The sequence below is a fragment of the Miniopterus schreibersii genome (assembly GCF_964146895.1).
Source record: "Miniopterus schreibersii genome assembly, chromosome: 8".
NCBI lineage: Eukaryota > Metazoa > Chordata > Mammalia > Chiroptera > Miniopteridae > Miniopterus > Miniopterus schreibersii.
This window is the reverse complement of record NC_138109.1, coordinates 8,153,055-8,172,880: the sequence shown is the minus strand read 5'-3', so window position 1 is coordinate 8,172,880 and position 19,826 is coordinate 8,153,055. Positions and strand designations below refer to the sequence as shown.

Below are 19,826 nucleotides of genomic sequence, written 5' to 3'. Positions count from 1 at the left end.
GAAAGCACAAGTGTGGCTGTGGTTTGCTGGAGGGCCCTCCGCTGCCTTTCAGCCTTGAGCCCTGACACAGGAACGTGCCGTCGTGGAACACAGAGAGGGCAGCCCCCAGGGACGACAGAACAGGGCAGAGGGAGCCCGGGTCCCCAACTCCACGGAGCTGACAGATCAGCCCCGGGCCTGATGACTGCATCGTTACACAGGACACAGTATTTGCCTCTCCTGTTGAAGCTGCTGCTGACGGCGGCCTTTAGCACAGCAGCTGAGCATTTATCCTGGTTAATACTCTGCCTTTCGCAGAGCGAGCAGAGCAACCTGGAGGAAGGGCGGAGGGCGGATCTCCCCGGGGCAACGCTGGCACCCACAGCTACCTGGCACACAAACTGTATGAGAAGCGTTGAAAGAGCTGCTGTGGGGTGGGAGACTTGCTGTTCAGAGAGTGGTAAATGAGGCAGTAACGAGCTACTGCAGTAACAAAGCCACACAAGCCACGTAATCATAGTACCCTTCTTGGCTCAGCACAGTGGTATTTACACAGCATAAGCCTGGAATTTGCAAACCAAGAGACATTCTGGAGCAGCGAGTCCCGTACCAGAAGCCGCAGCTAAGGCTGCGAAGTGGGACGGCCGGAGGGGCATCTGTGTTTTGTCAAAAGCTATCTGGACCATTTCCACACAATACTTTGGTTTAAAATAATTTTAAAATAAAAAAATAAAGTGCCAAAGAAAAATCCAAGGCTGCTGAAAGTTCAGAAGTGAAAAATTCCCGTGGAGGATGCCTGGCGTCCGGCCTGCGGCTAACGCCCAGGAGGCCTCCCTCTCTCAGGGTCCGGCCACTGCTGCCCACACTTGGGGACCGTGCCTCTTCTCATCATCGCCTGGCTGGCCATGAGCAGGGACTGTCCCAGGCCACATGGAAACAGCCGACGGAAGGCCAGGCAAGGAGAGTCCCAGAGGAAAGAAATCAGAGTGGACATCTCAGGAGCCAACAGAACAAGAACAAGACCTTCAAGAAAACGAGTCAAGTGAACAGGTACAAAAGCAAACCCCACCTTTTTACCAAATTACCAAAAAGGAACATTTCATGATATAGTTAAAATTCGAGACAGAAAAAACAACTTTGAAAACAAACATGCCTGCAAACCAAAATCATAAAAAGTTGTTTTTTCTATTTCAGGTGAGTTTTAAGTGCTATGCATTTTATACGCTGCTACCTTACTGAATTCTTCATTATCAAGTTATTTTTATCCCTGGATCTCGGTTCTCTGGGTGTTACTGTGCCATCTGCAAAGACAGACAGCTTTACTTCCTTTCTGCCAATTCCTGTGCCTCTAAATTTTTCCTCTTATTTAACTACAGTGACTAAAATCTCCAAAACAATGTTACCTAGCAGAGAGAGAGAGAATGGGCGCCCTTGCCTTAGTCCTGAGCTCAGGGGAAGGTCCTCCAAGCCACCCCCCGCCCCCATAACGCATTGTATCATGTTCAAGAAGCACCATCAATTCCTGTTCTTACTGAGTGTTTTTATCAACGGTGTCTGGGTGAATTTATAAGGTCTTGACTGTTGCATGGACCTAAACACCCCCCCAGCACATCTCCAGGTCACCCTACAGGCTGTACAACCAACAACAGGGGAAGGGAACATGAAGGGAAATGGCCTTTTTGGGGCTGAGATCCCAGCACTTTCAAAAGAAGGAAGGAGAACTGCCCAGTTCATTCAGGACTCAGGGAGGGCAGAAGCCAAAGCCAAGCTGGCATCTGTGATTTCCAGCCACTTAGCATTGCCAAGATCTGTGTGTGTGTGTGTGCGCGCGCGCAAGCATGTGTGCATGGTGGGGTAGAAGGTAGGCCTAAAGATCAAGACTATCCAATATGTGAAAATCACAGAAAATGGGGCACGCAAGTCGTTTACCAAAAACACATGTACAGCACAGAATTGCTGGGAAAACAAGTTAGCAAACACCTCGGTTCACTGTTTCCCCCTGCAATTAGCTTCTACTAAATTACAGTTTGGAGAAGACTTTCAACTGACTTTCAACCCCAATCCTGTCAACAGCACTCACTCGACAGGGAAACACAGGGTGGCCACTTCCCTGCATATACTTCATTCGTTATTCCTGCCGAATTACAGGCACTGTGAGCGATGACGGCGTTGGGTGAAATTATTAGACTTTAAAATTGTGGGCACAAAATCCCTACTGAATTGGCATTGTGAAACACACGTTAAAAAATGTGCCTGTATCAAACGACAGCTTAGGCTCCGTAAGTGAACATGAGCTACGTGACGTGCCCACTTCCAGCGTTTCGGCAACTCTCTCCCCGCCTACCCTGCAGCCCCAGCATGTGAAGAAAGAAGACAGCACTTAGTGTGGCCTTTGCATCAAGGAAACGGCGAAGACGGAGATGCCACATGTCGTGAACTTCCAAAGTGTGGTTGACATAAGCAAAAATTTCTAGCATGGAGTTTCAAACTTCAGGTAGGATGGAGCTCTATGAGTCTCAAGGGCAATTCTTTGCCGTTACAGAAGCAGGGACTTCTGATGGTTAGGCTCACAAGAGGAGGCTGCCCCCCACTTCTAGGAGACAAGGGTTGGGGAAGAGGAACAGCGAGGCTTCCGAGGCCACAGCTGCACAAGCCATGCTGTTCTTAAGGCAGAAAGATACTCTGGATGTCACAATATTCATGGGCCTGGAAAGTACTGTTTGTTGTAAAATAGAGCTTTCCTTGGGTGGGATCCAAGTTAATCAGTTTGCAGGGCACTGCAGCTAGCATTTAGTTGAAAGAGGAAAACAATCATGAAGTTGAAAAAAGAAACAGACAAAAGAGGATTCATTTTTTAAAAAAAAGAAGTGAACTTTAAAAATATATCTCAAATCAGAGTCCACTCTCTAATTCTAATAGGCCCAGGGCCATTATCCCAAGCTTCTCAACCTGGACGTCCATGCATCTCTCATTTGAGGAACGAATGTCTCTTTCACTCTACGTGAAACCCTGGAGCCAATACAATAAGATCAAGCCCTGCTCCTGAGGTGTCCCCTGGTAGAGATACCAGTGTAACCCCGCACAGAAGAGTACCGTTTGAGCTGGATTTTGAAGGATGAATAGGAATTTTCTAAGAAGAAAGGAAAGCTTGGCATTCCAGGCAACTGGAAATGAGAGTGCAAATGAATGGCATTGTTCAAGTGCCCGTTGTGCCCGCAGAACAAGAACAGTTCAGTACACCCAGAGCAGAGCAGCCCAAGCTTCCATCATCCACGCACCACCATCAAAACTTTTGTGATCATCTGTACCACTTAATGATGTTTTCCCTTATGTTTTTCAGCTTGTCTTTTAAAGTTCACTTTAACCTGGCTGGGCATGACTCAGTGGTTGAGCATCGACTAGGATCCAGGAGATAGAGGTTCAATTCTAGGTCAGGACACAAGCTCAGGTTTTGGGATCGATCCCCAGTAGGGGGCATGCAGGAGGCAGCCAATCAATGACTCTCTCATCACTGATGACTCTGTCTGTCTGTCTGTCTGTCTGTCTCTCTCTCTCTCTATATATATATATCCCCCCTCCCTTCCTCTCTCTGAAATCAATAAAGATATATTTAAAAAATAAATAAAGTACACTTTAATCCCATCTGAGATGATAACATCCATTAATTTATGGGCTTGATGTGCTACTTAAATTTTTCCTAATTCACAAAAAAGTAATTATACATTATGAAAGTAAAAAGTGACCCTCCATGAACCTGGGGCTAAGTCCTCTTGAGTTCCAGCCATGTTTCCAGAGCTAGGAACTTCAAGGCCTGTGCTGTTTGAGCTGGGATCTCACCAAAGGAAAACATAAATGCAAACATCAGTGGCAAAAATGGCTTTAATTCGCCACTCTATTAGTGGGTCATGACTTCACTCTCAGGGGATGCTGGCATTGCCCGAAAGGCCCTGCCCCTACCCTCAGGCAACCTCTAAACACCCGGTAGCTCTAAGCTCCCAGGGTTGCATGTGACCCTCTATTAGGACAATCTTCCATCTGACTTTCATTTCCAATTTTCAAAGCAGGCATCAACAGTATTTCAGTAATTTATTATGCAACCTCTTAAAAGTTTAAATGCATACTCCATTAAACACAAGAGCCTAAACTGGGTCAGACAGCAGCCTGACTTCCCAGGGGATTAACGAGGACCCGCCGAGTGGGACAAGCACAGCCACTGATCCTTACCTCCATGCACAAAGCCATGCAACGTGCATTCGGAAGGCCCCACCAGGTGGATCAAGCTGGACTGGCTGTAGCTGACAGTGTTCGGCTCTGGAATTACAAAGGAGACAGATTAGGCCAGGGGACAGGTTGGCTGGATTCCCACGCTGAATGGTCTGACAGTGCTGACACACCCAGTGTTTGCATGGTGATGAGGGCTGTCAGCTTACACCTGGGACCCCTAAGGGAAACTGGTCTCAAAACAGACTCCAGTTGGCAAAGGAGAAGGCTTTCAAGGATTAATTAGCCACTCTGCTAGTGGGTCATGGCGTTACTGCAACCCACGGCCCTGCTGCAACCCACGGGCAGCCACTAAACACTTGGAGGCTCTGAGCTCCCAGGGTTGCGTGTGACCCTCTGTTAGGACAGTCTTCCATCTATCTGACTTTCATTCCCTATTTTATAAACAGGAGCCAACAGTATTTCAGGAATTTGTTGTACAACCTCCAAAAAGTTTCACCTTATACATCATTATACACAACAGTAGAGCAGAGACTTGGAACCAGATAGGACACCACAGGTTCAGCGCCTGGACTCACCCTGACTCCGGCCCACCCTTAGTCCCTGGCGGGGCCCAGGGAGACACAGCATTCAAAGGTGTGTGGGCTTTGCCCTCCCATGGCCAGCCCTCTGCCCCCTCACCCATTGCTGCTGCTGAACTGCCAAAAGATGAAACAAAGCCCAGCCTCCAGAAGGCAGATATTACACTCTGAGCCCGACTCTTCCAACAGGTGGGGGGAGCACCGATCTAGGGCTTTCTGAGCAGACCCCGTGCTGCGCACCCCTCTGCCTTCCCACAGCCTCTGGACAGAGATGACACTCATTTGTTTCCTGCCCCGACAGTGTCCTCAAAAGGGTGGCCCATCCCCGCCCTGACAACGCCAACCTGCTGAGTCCGCCAGCTGCCGGGCCACAGCTGGGACACACCTCAGGTGAAAAAAGGTCTTTTCTCTATTTGGCCAGGGACAGAAAGTCTGGGCAAGAAGTGATGTTGTAGAGCAGCCCAGGGCTGGTGGCACAAAGGTGGTACCTGGGATCCCCTAAGCATCAACAGTGACCTCAGAAGCTCCTCCATGGGAGATTTCAAACTGTGTGGCTGCCTGAAGGGTCACGAAGCAGGAAAACTGGAGCTCAAGTGAGTGAGGCCGTAAGTATTTACTTCCAAACTTGACCTTTCTGGTTGTTCTCCAGCCTCACAGCGCAGACTTAGACTCAGGTCTCGAGCTCGCGTGTGAAGTGCCACCTGCTCTGAGGGGCTGTGCGGAGATGGGCGGGAGCTAAAGCCCCTGCCCGAGAGCCTCGAGGTGCTCCCAATGGCGGCAGAAGCCACAGCGGGGCTCGGGCTCTGAGGAGGGGTCTCATTTCTATCCACGCCTACTTCCCTGGTGGTTCTGGCCACTAGCCTGCTCTCCACCTCCTTTCCCGGCCCACTGTGTGCACCTGCAGCCCCAGTGTCATGTGAGGTCTCTTGGGTTGCCTAGGCCTCTGCCGAGAGGACTCATGTGCTGGGGTGCAGGAGCTGGTGGGCAGCGGCTGAGTGGAGAATTCCCTCCCAAGAGGCCACATTCTGGAGACTTACTTCCCATCCAGTCCACCCATCTGCATGTGGGCCAAGTGGTCCTCGCATGTAGACAACTCTGTACAAGGGAGTTGGGGGGTAACATCAAAGGCTCCCAGGAAAGGCACTACAGGTGTCCCCTGGGACTGCAGTCAGTATAGATGACCTGTGGCCTTGACTTAGGGGTGTCCAGACAGCCTGGACTCTCTGAGACCACGCTGGGCCTCAGGGTAACCTGGCATGCCCTGACGCGCTACAGGGGATGACAAGGCCTTGAGAAAAGTCCAGGACTCTGGCCTGCCCAGTTCCTAATGTCATCCGGAGTGGAAAAGACATCTGAAATCCTTGTGCTACGGGAGGGTGGCGGGTGAGTCCCTGCTGGTTAGGTGCACCCAGGGCGACATCTACCACCAGCCTCAGGGGTTTCTGGTGCCCAGATCCTGCCTGGGAGATCAGGTGGAGGGGGGCAGCTTAAGGAGCCAAGAAGGATGCCCCGACCATCAGAGGAACCCCCCAGCCAGCACTACCAGCCCAAACACCCTGATTTTAAAGATCAGCTCCCTTGGGCCTGTCCCTCTGCAACCCTGTGGGTGCGTGGGGGCCTGTCCCACACACCCACCCCCCTTTCTCTTTCCCTTGGTTGTGAACTCAGTCCACAGGGGTAGAGACTGTCTATCAAGACCCAAGAGCAACTAGGCCCCGAGGAACAAGGGCTCACCACGCTGGTTTTGTTGGCTTGTGTCCCACTCATAAAAGACAGGAAAGCAACTACTTTATAGCATGAACGGAAACTAAAAGCCTCAAATTTGGCCCAATCTTTGGAACTGCTTTGATAGCTAAGAGGCTTGCATGTGGACAATGGCAAAAGAATTTTTAAAATTTCAAACAATGGAAATTTGCATATAAAAATCTGTTGTCAATTCAAATAACAAGCAATTTGATGTAACTACCACGACCTAGTCAAAGAGATGCCCCCACTGTTCTGCACTAAAATTTAAAAATTAAAAATATCAAGTAAGCCATGTCTAATAATTTAATAGTCCTAGAACTTGCATTGATGAGCTTTTTATAAGTGAAAGCACCAAAATTCTGATGGGGGGAAAAAAACAGCCACACACCCACCCCCCTTTCTCCTTCCCTTGGTTGTGAACTCAGTCCACAGGGGTAGGGACTGTCTATCAGACCCAATGTGAGCCTTCCTGCTTTTTTTCCTCTCGAAGAAACCCCGAAAGCTACCTATTACAGAAGGGAGCTACAATGCCGAGAGGGCCTGAATCCCCACCACTGGAGGAGAACCCCCCATTAGGAACGCCTGATTTGGACTTTATAATAAACCTCTATTAGTTACGAACTAGGATTCTAGGGTTTAGCAGCGGCCATGACCTTGACAAGTACAGTGCCTAATCTGTGAACCTGCAATTTCAAAATGATGTTGACAACCTGAGTTAGGTCCTTAGGGCAGACACGCTAGGTTAGGCATGGCCGTGACAAATACAAAACTCCCCCTTTCTATGTTTCCAGCTGAAGACACTGAGGCAGAGAGGTTGAAGCCTCCAGAACCTACTTTCCTCCGTGTCCCCAGCCCCTCCATACACACACACCTCGCTCCCTCCTCAGAACAAGCACTGATGGGAGCAGTGTGACGGGGCCTGTCCAGGCCCTGGGGAGAAGGCACTTGCTCCCTGGGTGAACCCACGACAGGCACCCAGCACCCTCGTGGCCGGCTCTCCAATCAGCCTGTGGGGGTGGCAGGCACCGGATGAACCCAGGGAGGCAGAGCCCAGTCCCTGCTCAGGAGCAAGGCCTGGGCTGACTTGCCAAGACCCTGGCTGTACTGGCAGGGGGACCAGGCTTTGAGGTGACACTGTTTAAAACCAAGGGCCGAGGACAAGGCAGGGCTGATTTCATGATAAACCCGACAGCCCCCCAAATGGATGGTCAGTCATGGCCAAATAATCCCTACGCAGTTAAAGCTGGATAGCTGATGGCTGTGGATGAAAGAGTTCAAAGTAATTGTATTTTCTCTTGCCAGATGAAGAAAACAATAGGGAAAACTGGGTTTTAAGGAACTCCCAGACTTTCTGAAAAGACACCTGAAGGATGAGAGGTTGGCCTGTCCTGGGGTTGCTAGGCAACAGCCGCAGGCGGCTGAAATCTGGTTCTGGTTTCAAAAGCGACAGCTGCAGATACAAGGGGATTTTTGAGCAGAAGTGGGGACGAAGGGCCCCGGAGGTGTCACCCTGCAGAACCCAGCAGGAAACAGGGACATTCATCACAGGAGCCAGTCCATCACACAGAGGTGGAGGCACAGGGCATGTTCTTGAGAATCCTCTCCCCACAGAGGAAATGTATCGCCATGTGCGGGGGTGGCAATAGGTGAAACACGTTACCAGAGGGCCCACCATTCCCAGGGCTCACCGTCTCCCGAGGGGATCAGACGCCCCAGAGGCCCTGCCTTGAGAGTGTCTGTGCACCAGGACTTCTCAGCTTCTGTTAAGGACTTGGGGCTGGGGTTGGGGTTGGGAACATCCTGGAGGAAAACATCCCTTGACCTGCTGTTTGGGTCTTGGGTGGACATTTTGTTAAACCTGGATCACCCTGGACTGAAGGACAACGCCCTGAAAGGAAGGCTGTGTGCCCGCAGAGTTTCTCACCAACGTGAAAAAGCCACTGTCATTCTGTTTTATAAGAGGTGGAAAATCCCATCACAGACATGCTCCTGAGTGAACTTGGGTCTCCATGAACAGGTATCTTTTGCGCAGGCAGCGGAGCCCACCACGTGGGTACACAGGCCTCCCGGCCAGTGCTTGGCTTGAGGGGTGTTCCTACAGGAATGCCACACGAGGCCCCCGGGGACTTGCTGAGCCCTCCTGTCATACCAGGTGGCTATGATCCTGGGAAGGCGGTCTGTATGGCACACTAACCCCAGGAGGAGGTTCATAAACCTGCCACCTTTGTCATCTGCTGACAGATATCAGCCATCTACCCCAAGGGCACCCCGGCTTTTACCTGGATTCAGGACGGGCTGGACGATGTCGCCGTTTCTCCACTTAGTCTCCATGCGCTCCATTTTCTGGGCCTCATATCGCCTGCGGCCCTCCTCCTCCTGCTCCTGCCGGGAGTACTGTGGGGGAGACGGGGGTCAGCCGGGCCTCCCGGGCACAGGGCTCTCCTTCCTATAACTGGCACTATCCTTCTTCTGATAGCATATACTTATGAGTAACAAAATCACAGAGAAGGTGAAAATCTCAGGTACTCCCCCCACCCCTGCTCGAGATTTTATCCTTCCTGGAATTATTTTTATACCCATGTGTATATAAAAGCTCTGCCATGCTGTTTGTGAAGCTTAAAAGTAATAGCATTTGCCCCTCTTACTATATCAACACCACCCGTCTAACAGGCTGGACGTCTGCAAGGAGCTGTGCAGCCAAAGCTAGGACAGCCCCTCCGAAGGTCTCCTAATGGATCACCGGGGTTTTGACTCAAGAAGTTAAAAATAAACATGAATATAAAACTTGGCACAAAAACTGGGGCTCCTGAGTCCCTTGGGCATGCTCTCCCATGCCCACTGTCTTCTAGCCCAATGTAGGGAACCCCCCCAGAGACCCCTCAAAGAGGCCCAGGTGGTCCACAGCCCCTCTGACTGTTCGCGTCCCCCAGATGCCTGCTCCGTCCTAGTGGACCACAGCCTGGATACTCTCTCTTTTTCTTTTTGGATACTGCACTCTGTTTGATTAGCTCCGACTTCCGTCCTTTCATTTACTCAACCAGCATTTCTGCGGAGAAGCCACTGAGCTCAGAGCCCTCGTGCTCCTCTCCGCCCCCCTCTCGAGTTGAGCAAATTCATTTCAGAGGCAATTCAGACCTCTTTCAAAAGCCACTTTTAAATGTCTTGATTTTCCTGCTCCACATTTGCACAGGGTCTGAACACCATTCTGTGGCTTAATTACTATTATCTCGGGCTTCAGAGCCCGTCTCCAAAGGAGGCTGCAAAAGGAACTGAGTGGTTTGTTCAAGGGAAACAAACCATGGAGGGTGTTTAAGTGGCAGGGGGACAATTCAACCTCGTCCTCCATAAACACACTATTTCCTAATGTTCCCCCCTCGATAATGGCTGTAAGTGTAGAGTTTGTGCTGTGCCTATTGAAATAAATTCATGGCTGAACTTCAGTGTCCTGAGGAAATGCCTCTTACAGAGATTTTCAAAAGAGCTGACCTCCCAGGTTTAATAAGCCCCCGCTGTGTGCAGCACACGCGTCCCATCTCTGCAGTCACAGGGGGCTGATGGAGGCCCTGTCCTGACACAGGCCAGAAGGACAGAGAAAATGCAGCCTCCTCACAAATGCTTCCCTGCTGGCTTTAAATCTGGGGATAAAATCACTAAGACATTCTAGTGATGGGCTGGCACCCAACTCACCACAAGAGCTCAACAAACCCCACTGATCTGAAGCAGAAGACAGCTCAGCCCAGATGTTCAAGATGACAGTCCGTGCAACCCTCCTAACTCAAGCACAACTTTAGATGATGAAGTAGCCAAAATGACCCTTCTGCAATGGCCTCTGCAGGCTGCAGCTGCACCGCCAGCCACCGCAGTGGTCTTCTTTTCCCCTCAAGGGCCACTGAGGTCCCCGTTCCCTGGGGAAGATGGAATAAAGTGGCAAAGTCCTACACAAATGACCCTGTACAGGGTGGACAGCTGGGTTTCTCCCAGGGAGCAGCAGGCACACAATAAATCCATGAGTGTACATGTGTGAGAGAGGGAGGGAGGGATGTATGACAGAGATATGTCTGATTTCCACATGTGTTTGACATGGGATATACACGTGTGTAATATATGTGTACATACGCAAAAGGACTACAACTCGCTATATTGTGGTGGTTTGGACCGACCCGCAGCATCTCTGAGGTGTGTCTGCAAAAGCCCATCAGAGCTGGAGAAAGGCGCCGAGCTTTCTAGGATCAACCAGGACTCCAATTGGCCCAGGCCAATGAAAACAGACGGATATTTCAAATTGACTGAGGGCTTATATGTGGGCCTCGCATGTGTGGGAAGAAGAAAGCTCAGATAAACATTAGCAAGGGACAGCTGGGAGCCATGTGGCTTCTCCCGTCTGGAGCCCTCTGCTTCTGTTCAGTGGAATGGTGTCAACAAACCCCTCTCCAAGGTCAAAGTTGATATTTCTGTCTCATCTAACCCACTGAACAAAGGTAATGGGAAAGCTACTGGGGGCTCCTCCAGGGTGAGGGAGGCAGAGCAGGGGAGAGGGGTGATGTGGGGAGCTACCCTGTCCCTGTGGGGAAGGGACAGGAACCAGGAAAGCTGGACATTGCCCACCCCTTCCCCACTGGCCAAAACCCAACAGTGCTCAGCTCGTGGGCCCTGAGGAGCCAGAGGAAGCAAAAGCTAATGTCTGTCCAGGAATCTTCCTTCAGCGTCACCCCTTTAAGAAGTATCATATGGCGCTGAAGCCAGAGATACAGCCTGCTAAAGATTTCTGAATTTTGTACCATCTGAAATTAAATCGGTAAAAATAATTGTGTTTGAGTATTTACACGTGATGTGGCTAATTTAGCACCAAGGGCTTCGTAGGAAAGAAGAAAGTGAGGGGTAGGTACACATAACTTCTGAAGAAAACAGTCACTGTGCCTTAAACCCACTCCTTGTTCTTGGGTCTCAAAACCCCCCATTAGTGCTGCTTGGAAATGAGGCAATTTCCATCCGTGAAGCAGCAGAGACAGAGGAGGGCAGCCCCGGGAAAGAATGGAGTGGAGGGCGGGGGGGACGGAGACTGAAGGATGGTGTTCTGGGTTGAAGTGTCGTCACAATTCCTGTCCACCTGGAAGCTGTGCATGTGGCCTTATTTGGAACTAGGGTCTCTGCAGGTGTAATTATTATTATTATTTTTAAATATATCTTATTGATTTCAGAGAGAGGAAAGGAGAGGGCGAGAGAGAGAGATAGGAACATCAATGATGAGAGAGTCATTGATTGGCTGCCTCTGTAGGTGTAATTATTTGAGGTCATACCAGAGCAGGGTGGGCCCTAAACCAAATGACTAGTGTCTGTAAAAGGAGACACACACACACACACACACACACACACACACACACACACACACGGGAAGGTGGCCATGTGACAATGGAAGCAGAGATTGGAGTAATGTGGCCACAAGCCAAGGAACGCCAGGGGTCACTGTTAGGTACCCAGTTTCATTATTTTAAAAAGTGTGCTCAATATACATACTGATGGCAGGAAGACAAAGGCTCCCGCAGAGGCAGATGCTATTAGAGCACCCATCTGTTTCCCTCTAAGAACCTTTTCTCCTCTCAGGGGCGAGAGCAGGGAGCAGTGGACCCCATGGGCGAGCCATTCATGTGTGTCCTGGGAACATCTAGGGACATGGGAGTTGCGAGAGGAGGAGGTGAGGGAGTAACTGTAGGGAAGAAACTCCACTCCTCTGCCTGCCACATGTATGCCCTCTGAAGCCTGCCCTGCTGACCCTGACTACTCAGGGGTCCCCAGGGACAGACACAACAAAGTCTCTCCATGCAAAGATATGCATCTGTCCACAGCAAAACCGAACAGAGAAACCAAGGAAGAGGCAGAAATAGAGCTGTCTTAACATCCATTTCCTCAGGGACCCAGAGGGACTGAGATGGGCAGAGGCTGGCCTGGGGGGGGCAGCCTGGCGGTCCTGGCTCTCAGCATGTGAAGATTCATGAACAGAAACCTCATTTAAATTGGAGTTGGCGGGCTCTCATGCCTACCACTCATCGTCAGTTACCCCAAACATAAAGACATACTCTCCATCTCCAACAGGAAGATGTTTTCTACTCCACCCTCCAGCAGGAAAAAGGATCTTCTCCTTGCCTGGCAACCACTCAACCAATGAGAAGCCACCACACTTCAGACTCCCAGTTTCCTCCAATGGATTCTCTGTTTAGAACAGCCCCTCTGCACTCCCCCTTTCCTCTATAAAAGAGCCTGTCTCTCCTTTGTTCTCTGGACTTGTGGGTGGTTTGCCATTAGACTATAGGTCCCAAATTTCAATTCTTTATTGTTCCTGAATAAGCCCAGTTTGCTAGAGAAATGTCTGGATGTCTGTCTGTTTAAGGTCAACAGGCAGAGGGACCACTCACCAGGCTTGGCCTTTTCTCTGGTCGGAGAGTGTGATAAAGGGTCCTTGGGAGGAGTGTCCATGGGGTCTGGGCCAGCCTACACTCATATTCCCAGCTTGAATTAAACCTGCGCTGAGAGACCCTAAACAAGGGTCGCCCCTCTCCTGGCCCCCTGTTGTGGCTCTCCTGGACATCTCCCACCATCACAAGAATGACCAAGCTTCTGCGATCTGCCCCCAGTGAGAAATGGAAGGGGCCTCCTTACCACAACCGGAGGCACCTCCAGGACCTTGTCCACGTTCTTCAGTGACAGGGGCACATACCACAGGGTGGCCTTATTGGTCAGCTTTTTGGTACCTTTGAAGAAGAAAACCACATGAGTGAAGGCCTAGGGAGAGAGGACAGAGGGTGCCAGGAACCCAGCAGGTGGGCTGAAAAGCCACCACCTCTGACCCCTGGCCCCCAAGGCCTTTAGCAATGAGGTGCAAACATAGACCCCTAACAAGGTGACCCTCCCCGCAATGCTGTCACTCTCCAAAGGCTGCTGGAAAGACTTCAGATCACCTGGCTGAAGCCTGGGGGTGAGGGGATTCCCCAGGCCTGTTGGGGAATCCTTTCCAGCACTTGCTAACATGGAGGTCTCACACCTGCAGGCACCAAAACCAGGCATGCTGTCTTTAAAGGTGTTTTGATAGAAGGGAAGTTTGGTTAGTAACACACACCAGAAGGCTCTGAGGAGCTGCCAGATGGAGAGAAGGGCTGTGGGGAGGGGCAGACTAACCTGGGGAAGACCCCTGGTTCGGTTGCCTCTCAGGGAAGAGGGAGACAAGCCAGAGGAGGGAACAAAGCTGGGGCCGTGCCAGGCTAAGCCTGGGCCTCCACCAGCAGATCCAGCAGACACTAATTTCAATCTCAAGAATACCCCACTGAGAAACTCGAGGTCACACACTGCTGGATCCGCCCACCTGTCTAAATTCTAAATGCTGCAGAGAAGAGTTCCTGCCAGAGGGGGCTGGAAAAGCAGCAGTACATGGTCATGAGGCTCAGAGGGAATGTGGAGGCAGAGCCCACACGGCCACATGGGCAGCTCGGGAAGGGGCAGCTACTACTGGGTCACAGCCCAGAGCACAGCTGTGTGGTGAGCCCATCAAGGCCCACCCTTTTGACCCCAGGCACTTCCTCAGTGCTCCCTCCTTCAGGATAAAAGGCTCCACCAGAAGCTTGGATTTGCTGCCTGGCAGACTCAGACCTCCAATCCAGAAGCTTCCAGATGGAGCGCTGAGATGAGCTGTGGGCTGACTTCTACTCTTGGCAGAATAACAGGAAACAGATCCTTCCTTGGGGCACTGAGCCTGGCCTCAGGACACAGTGAGGCTGAGAAACACGAACCAAAAGAGATCACTTGGTCCATACCCCTCACTTGTATAGGAGTCTGAAGCCCAGAGAGGTCAATGGGTTTGCCTAAGGTCACATAGCAACTCGGTGCCATTCTGAGTACAGACCCAGGAATTTCAGGGAAGTATTTGCAAGGATGTCTTTTAGAAATTGCCTCTTCAACATGGAAGAGTCCCAAAGTAAAGGAGCATAGTGAAAATGAGGGAAACAGAGAAAGCAGGGAAGGCAGGGAGTGGCCCAGCGACCCCCGAAGTCCCTCCAGGAGCTCACTTCCTAGCAGTTCCTTCTGACCTGCCTTCCAAAGGTGAACCAGGGGCTGCAGCTTCCTCCCCAAAACTTAGCCCCAAGGACCAAGCCAAGCCCGAGGGGGTTGATTAGAAGAATGAGAGTGAGAATGAGGCTCTGGTCCAATAGCACCACTAGGACAAAGGGTTCCCACGCTCGGGAACCACAGGCAAATATGCAAAATATTTTCACTGCACTTTGACTGAAAGCGAATCTGACAACCTGCTTTTGGGAATAAAGATTTCCTGTCTGACTCAGCTAGAGCCAGCCTGACAAGCTGGTTTCCATGGAAACCCCAAGTGGCCCTCCTCTAGACCTAAATGAGCTCCATGGAGCAAATGAGGCAAAACATACTAATTGTACTTTCTCCATCATTTAATAAAACCATCAAAAGGCAACTGCAGCATTAGAAACATCTATTTTAAAATCTTAAGAGCTCCCAGCTATTTTCTGGAGCAATTCACAGTAATCACATCCCAGTTAGCTTAATATTTTGACAGTTGCCAGAGATGAATGAACCATCTTGAAGGCAAAGGTTTTGCTGGTTGTCTGCCTGGGTGTGTGCTCGTTCAACTGCCTCCTGACAGGCGGTGCAGCCCGTATGAAGGGGACACACAGGATGGGGGAACCCTGCCTCCTAGAGTTGAGAAACACGGAGGTATCACACAAACAGCTTCATGGTTCAGCCTTGTCGGGCCATTTGCCCGCCAACCTCAGTCTCCCCACCCGTCAGAGTTCACCGGCCCATCTGGCCAGTGTTCACTGGGGGCCGCTGGCCCAGGCACTGCTCTAGACTTTGGGGGACTGCAGTGGACAAGGCAGCCACAAGCCCTGCCCTCAGAGAGCTCACATCCCAGGGGACATATGTACAGAAAGACACACATCAGGACAGGGAAGCCTTGAGAATAGCAGAGACACAACTGGATCCAAACATGGGAAGACAGCAAGAGGACTATAGAGAAATAGATGCACAGGGGGCGGGTGAGAGACAGAGACCCAGAGATGAGAGTAAGAAAGGGGGTGTCAGCTCTTTAACAGTGGCCCTGGGGAAAGATAACCAAGATGTTGAGAAAAGCCCCAGCCCTTGGGACTCCAGCCCACCTCAAAAACCTGGGAAGTGCCACCCTTTCCTTGCCCTGTCTGAGCCCGGTTTCTCCTCTGCACAATGGGATAACAATGCCTGCACCTCCCCACCAGTTCTCTGTTTTGTGGGGCAGTCCAGGTCCTTCCAGCCATCTGCAGGGAAGGAGCAAGGCCAAGGGCACCGTGGCCAGGATGCTCAGGGAGGTGGAGGGCATCCTTACAGGCAGGCCAGGGCACAGGGCTGTCTTCTCGCCCACTCTGCCCTCACACCAACACAGGCTCTGGGCCAGAGTCTCCCACCGCTCTGTCCACTCCTGCCCCCAGCAGGCGGGATCCTTTAGAAAATGAGTATGTCAGGAGTGGGACCTCAGCAAGGGGGCCTCTCCAACTGCTCCCACCTGTCTGGTGCCTTCTGGAACGTTCTCTTCAAAGACGCAGCTCCCAGCTGGCAATGCAATGACAGAACTGCACATTCCCTGAAGTTAAGGCTCAGAGTGGCCTACATGGGCCACCTGCCCCCTCCTCCCACCAAGAGGTGACCACCTCCAACCCTGGGTGCCTAGTGAGGTGCACCCTCTTCCTCCCATTTCCCCAGGGCCTGATAGAGACTTGGGACAAAGGAAAGGAGGTGAGGTCGCCCTGAGAGCCCAGGAAGGCCTCTCCGGCCTCTCGCTCTCCTCTCATTCGCACTCTGCTCACAGGGTTCCTCTGGGGCTGCAGCATCTCCTCCCATGCCAGAAAGGGGGCTTCAATGACAGGAATCTGTAAAGCAGGCCCCACCCCCTTTGTGAAGCTACTGACTCCCTGACACTGGAAAATCACGGTGACAAAACAATACTGCTGAAAATTGCTACCGACAGTAAGCATCAGGGTCCGAAGAGGCAGGGAGCGCAGCCACTTTTCTTTTCCCTCAGGAGGGGCAGCCAGCCCCCAGCACAGCCCTGGGGCAAACCGCAGGGGGAGGGGGCATGACAGAGAACCCAAGGCCACCATGTGGGAAAACAGTGCCTGGCATCCCTTTCTGTGCCATAGCCAGAGACCGGCATCAGAAGGTCCCTTTGATGTCATAGCCACCTGCCCCGTTTAGGGCTTAGGCCACTGATGCAAGGCACAGGCACGCTGACCGCTCCCCTTGCCCAGGCCCTTGCTCAGCTAGTGTTCCCTGTGTTCACTGTAGCCGGGCCTGCTGAGCTCACTGGATGTTCCAGGTGGGTAAGTGTGCTCCTGGCCCATGGGAGAGAAGCCTGAGCCCCTCGCGGAGCTCTGGGCATAGCTCTCAGCAGGCAGCCTCAGCCAGGGAAGGGCGCCGGAGGAGGGTGCGAGGCCCAGGCAGCTCCTTCCTCCAGAACCTGGGCGGACTCTCCTGTGCCTGGGGTGGGTGGCCTGGGATGACATGGGGGGTGAGCAGCCAGGGGAAAGAAGGGCCTATGTTCCTCAGCAGCAGCCGGGTTATAAAAAGCAGCCGGTGCCAGTGCGAACCAAAGCCACACTCCCCTGCGGAGCCCAGTGGGAAGATGGAAAGGGGTTTCCATGGTTACCATGCCGAGGAGAACAGTATTCAGATCACACCAAAGTCAAAGGTTCACCCAGTGAGCTTCAGCCTCAACCTGGTTTGGGGGCAGGGAAGCAGGGAAGGGCAAGAGGTGCAGGGGAGACGCAGCAGAGGGACCAGAGGACACTGTGCCCTCCCAACCAGTCCCACCCCTCTGCCTAGATGAGCTGCTGGAAGGCAGGGCAGGCAGTTCTCGCACACTCAGGAGGAGGGCCCAAAGGCCAGGGCTCTGGGCACAGGATCTTGGGCTCACTGCTTAAGCAGTCTGTGTTGTTTCCGCCTGCAGGGTTCCTGCTCACACGTGGAGGCAGGAATTAAAGGAGGTCATTTGTGGACAGTGTGAGGAGCAGCCCCTCCAGCAGTCAGCCCTCGATCGATGTGAGAGGTGGCTCCTGCCTTATCATTGCTGTCACTGTTGCTCCCAACCAAGCTGGTGAGAGCGCACAAGTTACCTGTGAGGATGTTCTCAGACATCACGTTGACCTGGACTTCCACCGAGTGCTTGGAGGTGTAGGTGATCTCTGCGCTGACGTGCGCCACCTCACCGATGCACATGGGCGACAGGAAGTCGGTGCGCTCAACCCGAGCCAGGGCGGCCACACAGTGCTCCTGCAAAGACCAGACACGGGTCAGCCCAGCCGGTGAGCCCCCCCTGGAGATGCTCCTCCAAACCCGCCTTGATTTTTTTCACACGTTCTAAATTCGACAGCACAGGAGGTGTAGAGACGCCCCATGGGAGCCCCCAGAGACGGCTACCGTGATTCTGAGTGGTGGGATTGCAAGTGGCTTTTTTCTTTTACCTAATTTTTCTACAAAAGACATGCATTGCTTGCATAATGAAAGGTGAAAAAAGGCACACATACTTATATGGAAAATTTGGGGAATACAGAAAAGTAGACAGAGGAGGAAAAACCACTCCTCCCAGCCAAAGATAAGCGCAGTTTCTATTTTGATCTTCCTTTCCAGGCTTTTCCCCTAAGAATAGGGTTTCACTGGCTCATTTGTTCCTTTGCCTTGATCCCTGTTTTGCAGTTTTAGTCCTTAAATAATTGTGTAAAAGCTAAATTTACATTTTCATAGTCAGTTTTTTTTCACTTAACAGGAGGAAAAATAACGAGGAAAAATAACAATAAAAATATGACAAGCTCTTAGCAACCACTGTTCTTTTAAATTTTACTTAGTTTTCAACCAGGCAACCCATTCTCATGACTCAAAATTCAAAAGGAACAAAAGGACCCCAGGTCTGCCTCTGGTCATTTGTCCCCAGCCACCCAGGATGCGCTCGGTAACCGACTGACACAGCCAGGGAGTACATGGTGGCTGCAGGGCCTGTACGACCCACTGGGGAGGAAGCTCATCTGTGTCGGAGCCTGAAGGACTTCCTCACTCTTTCATGACTGTCTTTCCCCACTACCCCATGGTGAAAAAACTTTAATGGCTAAATAGAATGGAATATTCTGTTGTTAGAAATCTGGGTCGACCCCAATTGCTAATTATAAGTAATTCTGTGATGGGCATCCTTTTACTTAAAGTGTTTTCAGTACTGGGGACTGTTTCCTGAGTGGAAAGGACAAATGCTTTGACATATGTTCTCAGAGTATTTCTCAACAGGTCAGCAGTGCTTAACGTGGCCCAGCACCTCCCGACACCAACACTTATTTTCCATCCGTGCTAACTGAATGACACGAAAGATACCTTGTGTCTGAGCAGAGGGACTGTGCATCTTCATTGCCACACAGGGCACTTAGCACCTCTGTGACTTTCTACGGGAAAGCAATCATCTTTTTTAGCAGACTTGACAGCAGCATGGGTCTGACTGGGTGGAGGGGATGGTGGGGAACAGGAGACGGGCTCACGACTGAGAGCCTGTCAGGCCCTGTGCCTCTATAAGGGTGGAGATACAAGGCTTGTAGGCAACTGTCAGTTCGAGCCCTGCCATCAGCTGTCCGCTGCCACCGTGGCACCAACCTATAGCTCTCTCACCTGCAAAAGAACTCACCTGGTACCTGCAAACATGCAAATTCCCAGGCTCACCCCAAGCCCACAGGACACCAGGGGACCTCCATCTTTGCCCTCCTGGATGACTCTCAGGCTCATGGGGTCAGGGGCTCTATGACAATTTCTATTCCTATAAACATCCTACAGTCAGGTCTCATCAAGGCAGGAGATCGAGGTGACTGCGAATGGGCTAAGCTGTACCTTCCTCAGTCCCCCAATACGCACACATAAACACAGTCACCACTGACAGTACAGCATTGCAGGGAATACCGCTGGCACCTTAAAGTAAATTCACGTGGCTACAGCACCACCCACTGGCAGAAGGCTGGAAAGGCAGCTCAGAGGGGCAGGCAGGAAGAAGGGACCTGCCTCCAGGCTGCTTCTCCGAGGATTATCCAAGCACTGCTTACAGGACCAAAACGGAATTACACCTGTCTCTACCGCAGAGTGGTTAAATTATGGTATGGATATTCCCACAACAGATAACATATAAATCAATATCTTTAATGGAAACCGCTAGTTTCTCCCATCTCTAAGCATCTGAGCCTTGGATGGACCTGAGCTTTTTTATAGCTACAAAGGCTCATCCTTCACTCG

The 19,826-nt window shown here is 51.5% G+C and overlaps 1 protein-coding gene across 1 annotated transcript in view; it reads right to left on the bottom strand.

Moving 5' to 3' along the window:
* ACOT7 (acyl-CoA thioesterase 7) overlaps positions 1-19,826 on the bottom strand; it is a 72,662-nt gene that overhangs the window by 29,560 nt on the left and 23,276 nt on the right. The window contains exons 3-6 of the mRNA XM_081144298.1: positions 17,684-17,840; positions 13,182-13,273; positions 8,807-8,921; positions 4,204-4,290 (exon numbers count right to left, since the gene is read on the bottom strand). Of these exons, the coding sequence (XP_081000424.1) occupies positions 4,204-4,290; positions 8,807-8,921; positions 13,182-13,273; positions 17,684-17,840 (451 nt within the window). The remainder of the gene's footprint in view (positions 1-4,203; positions 4,291-8,806; positions 8,922-13,181; positions 13,274-17,683; positions 17,841-19,826) is intronic.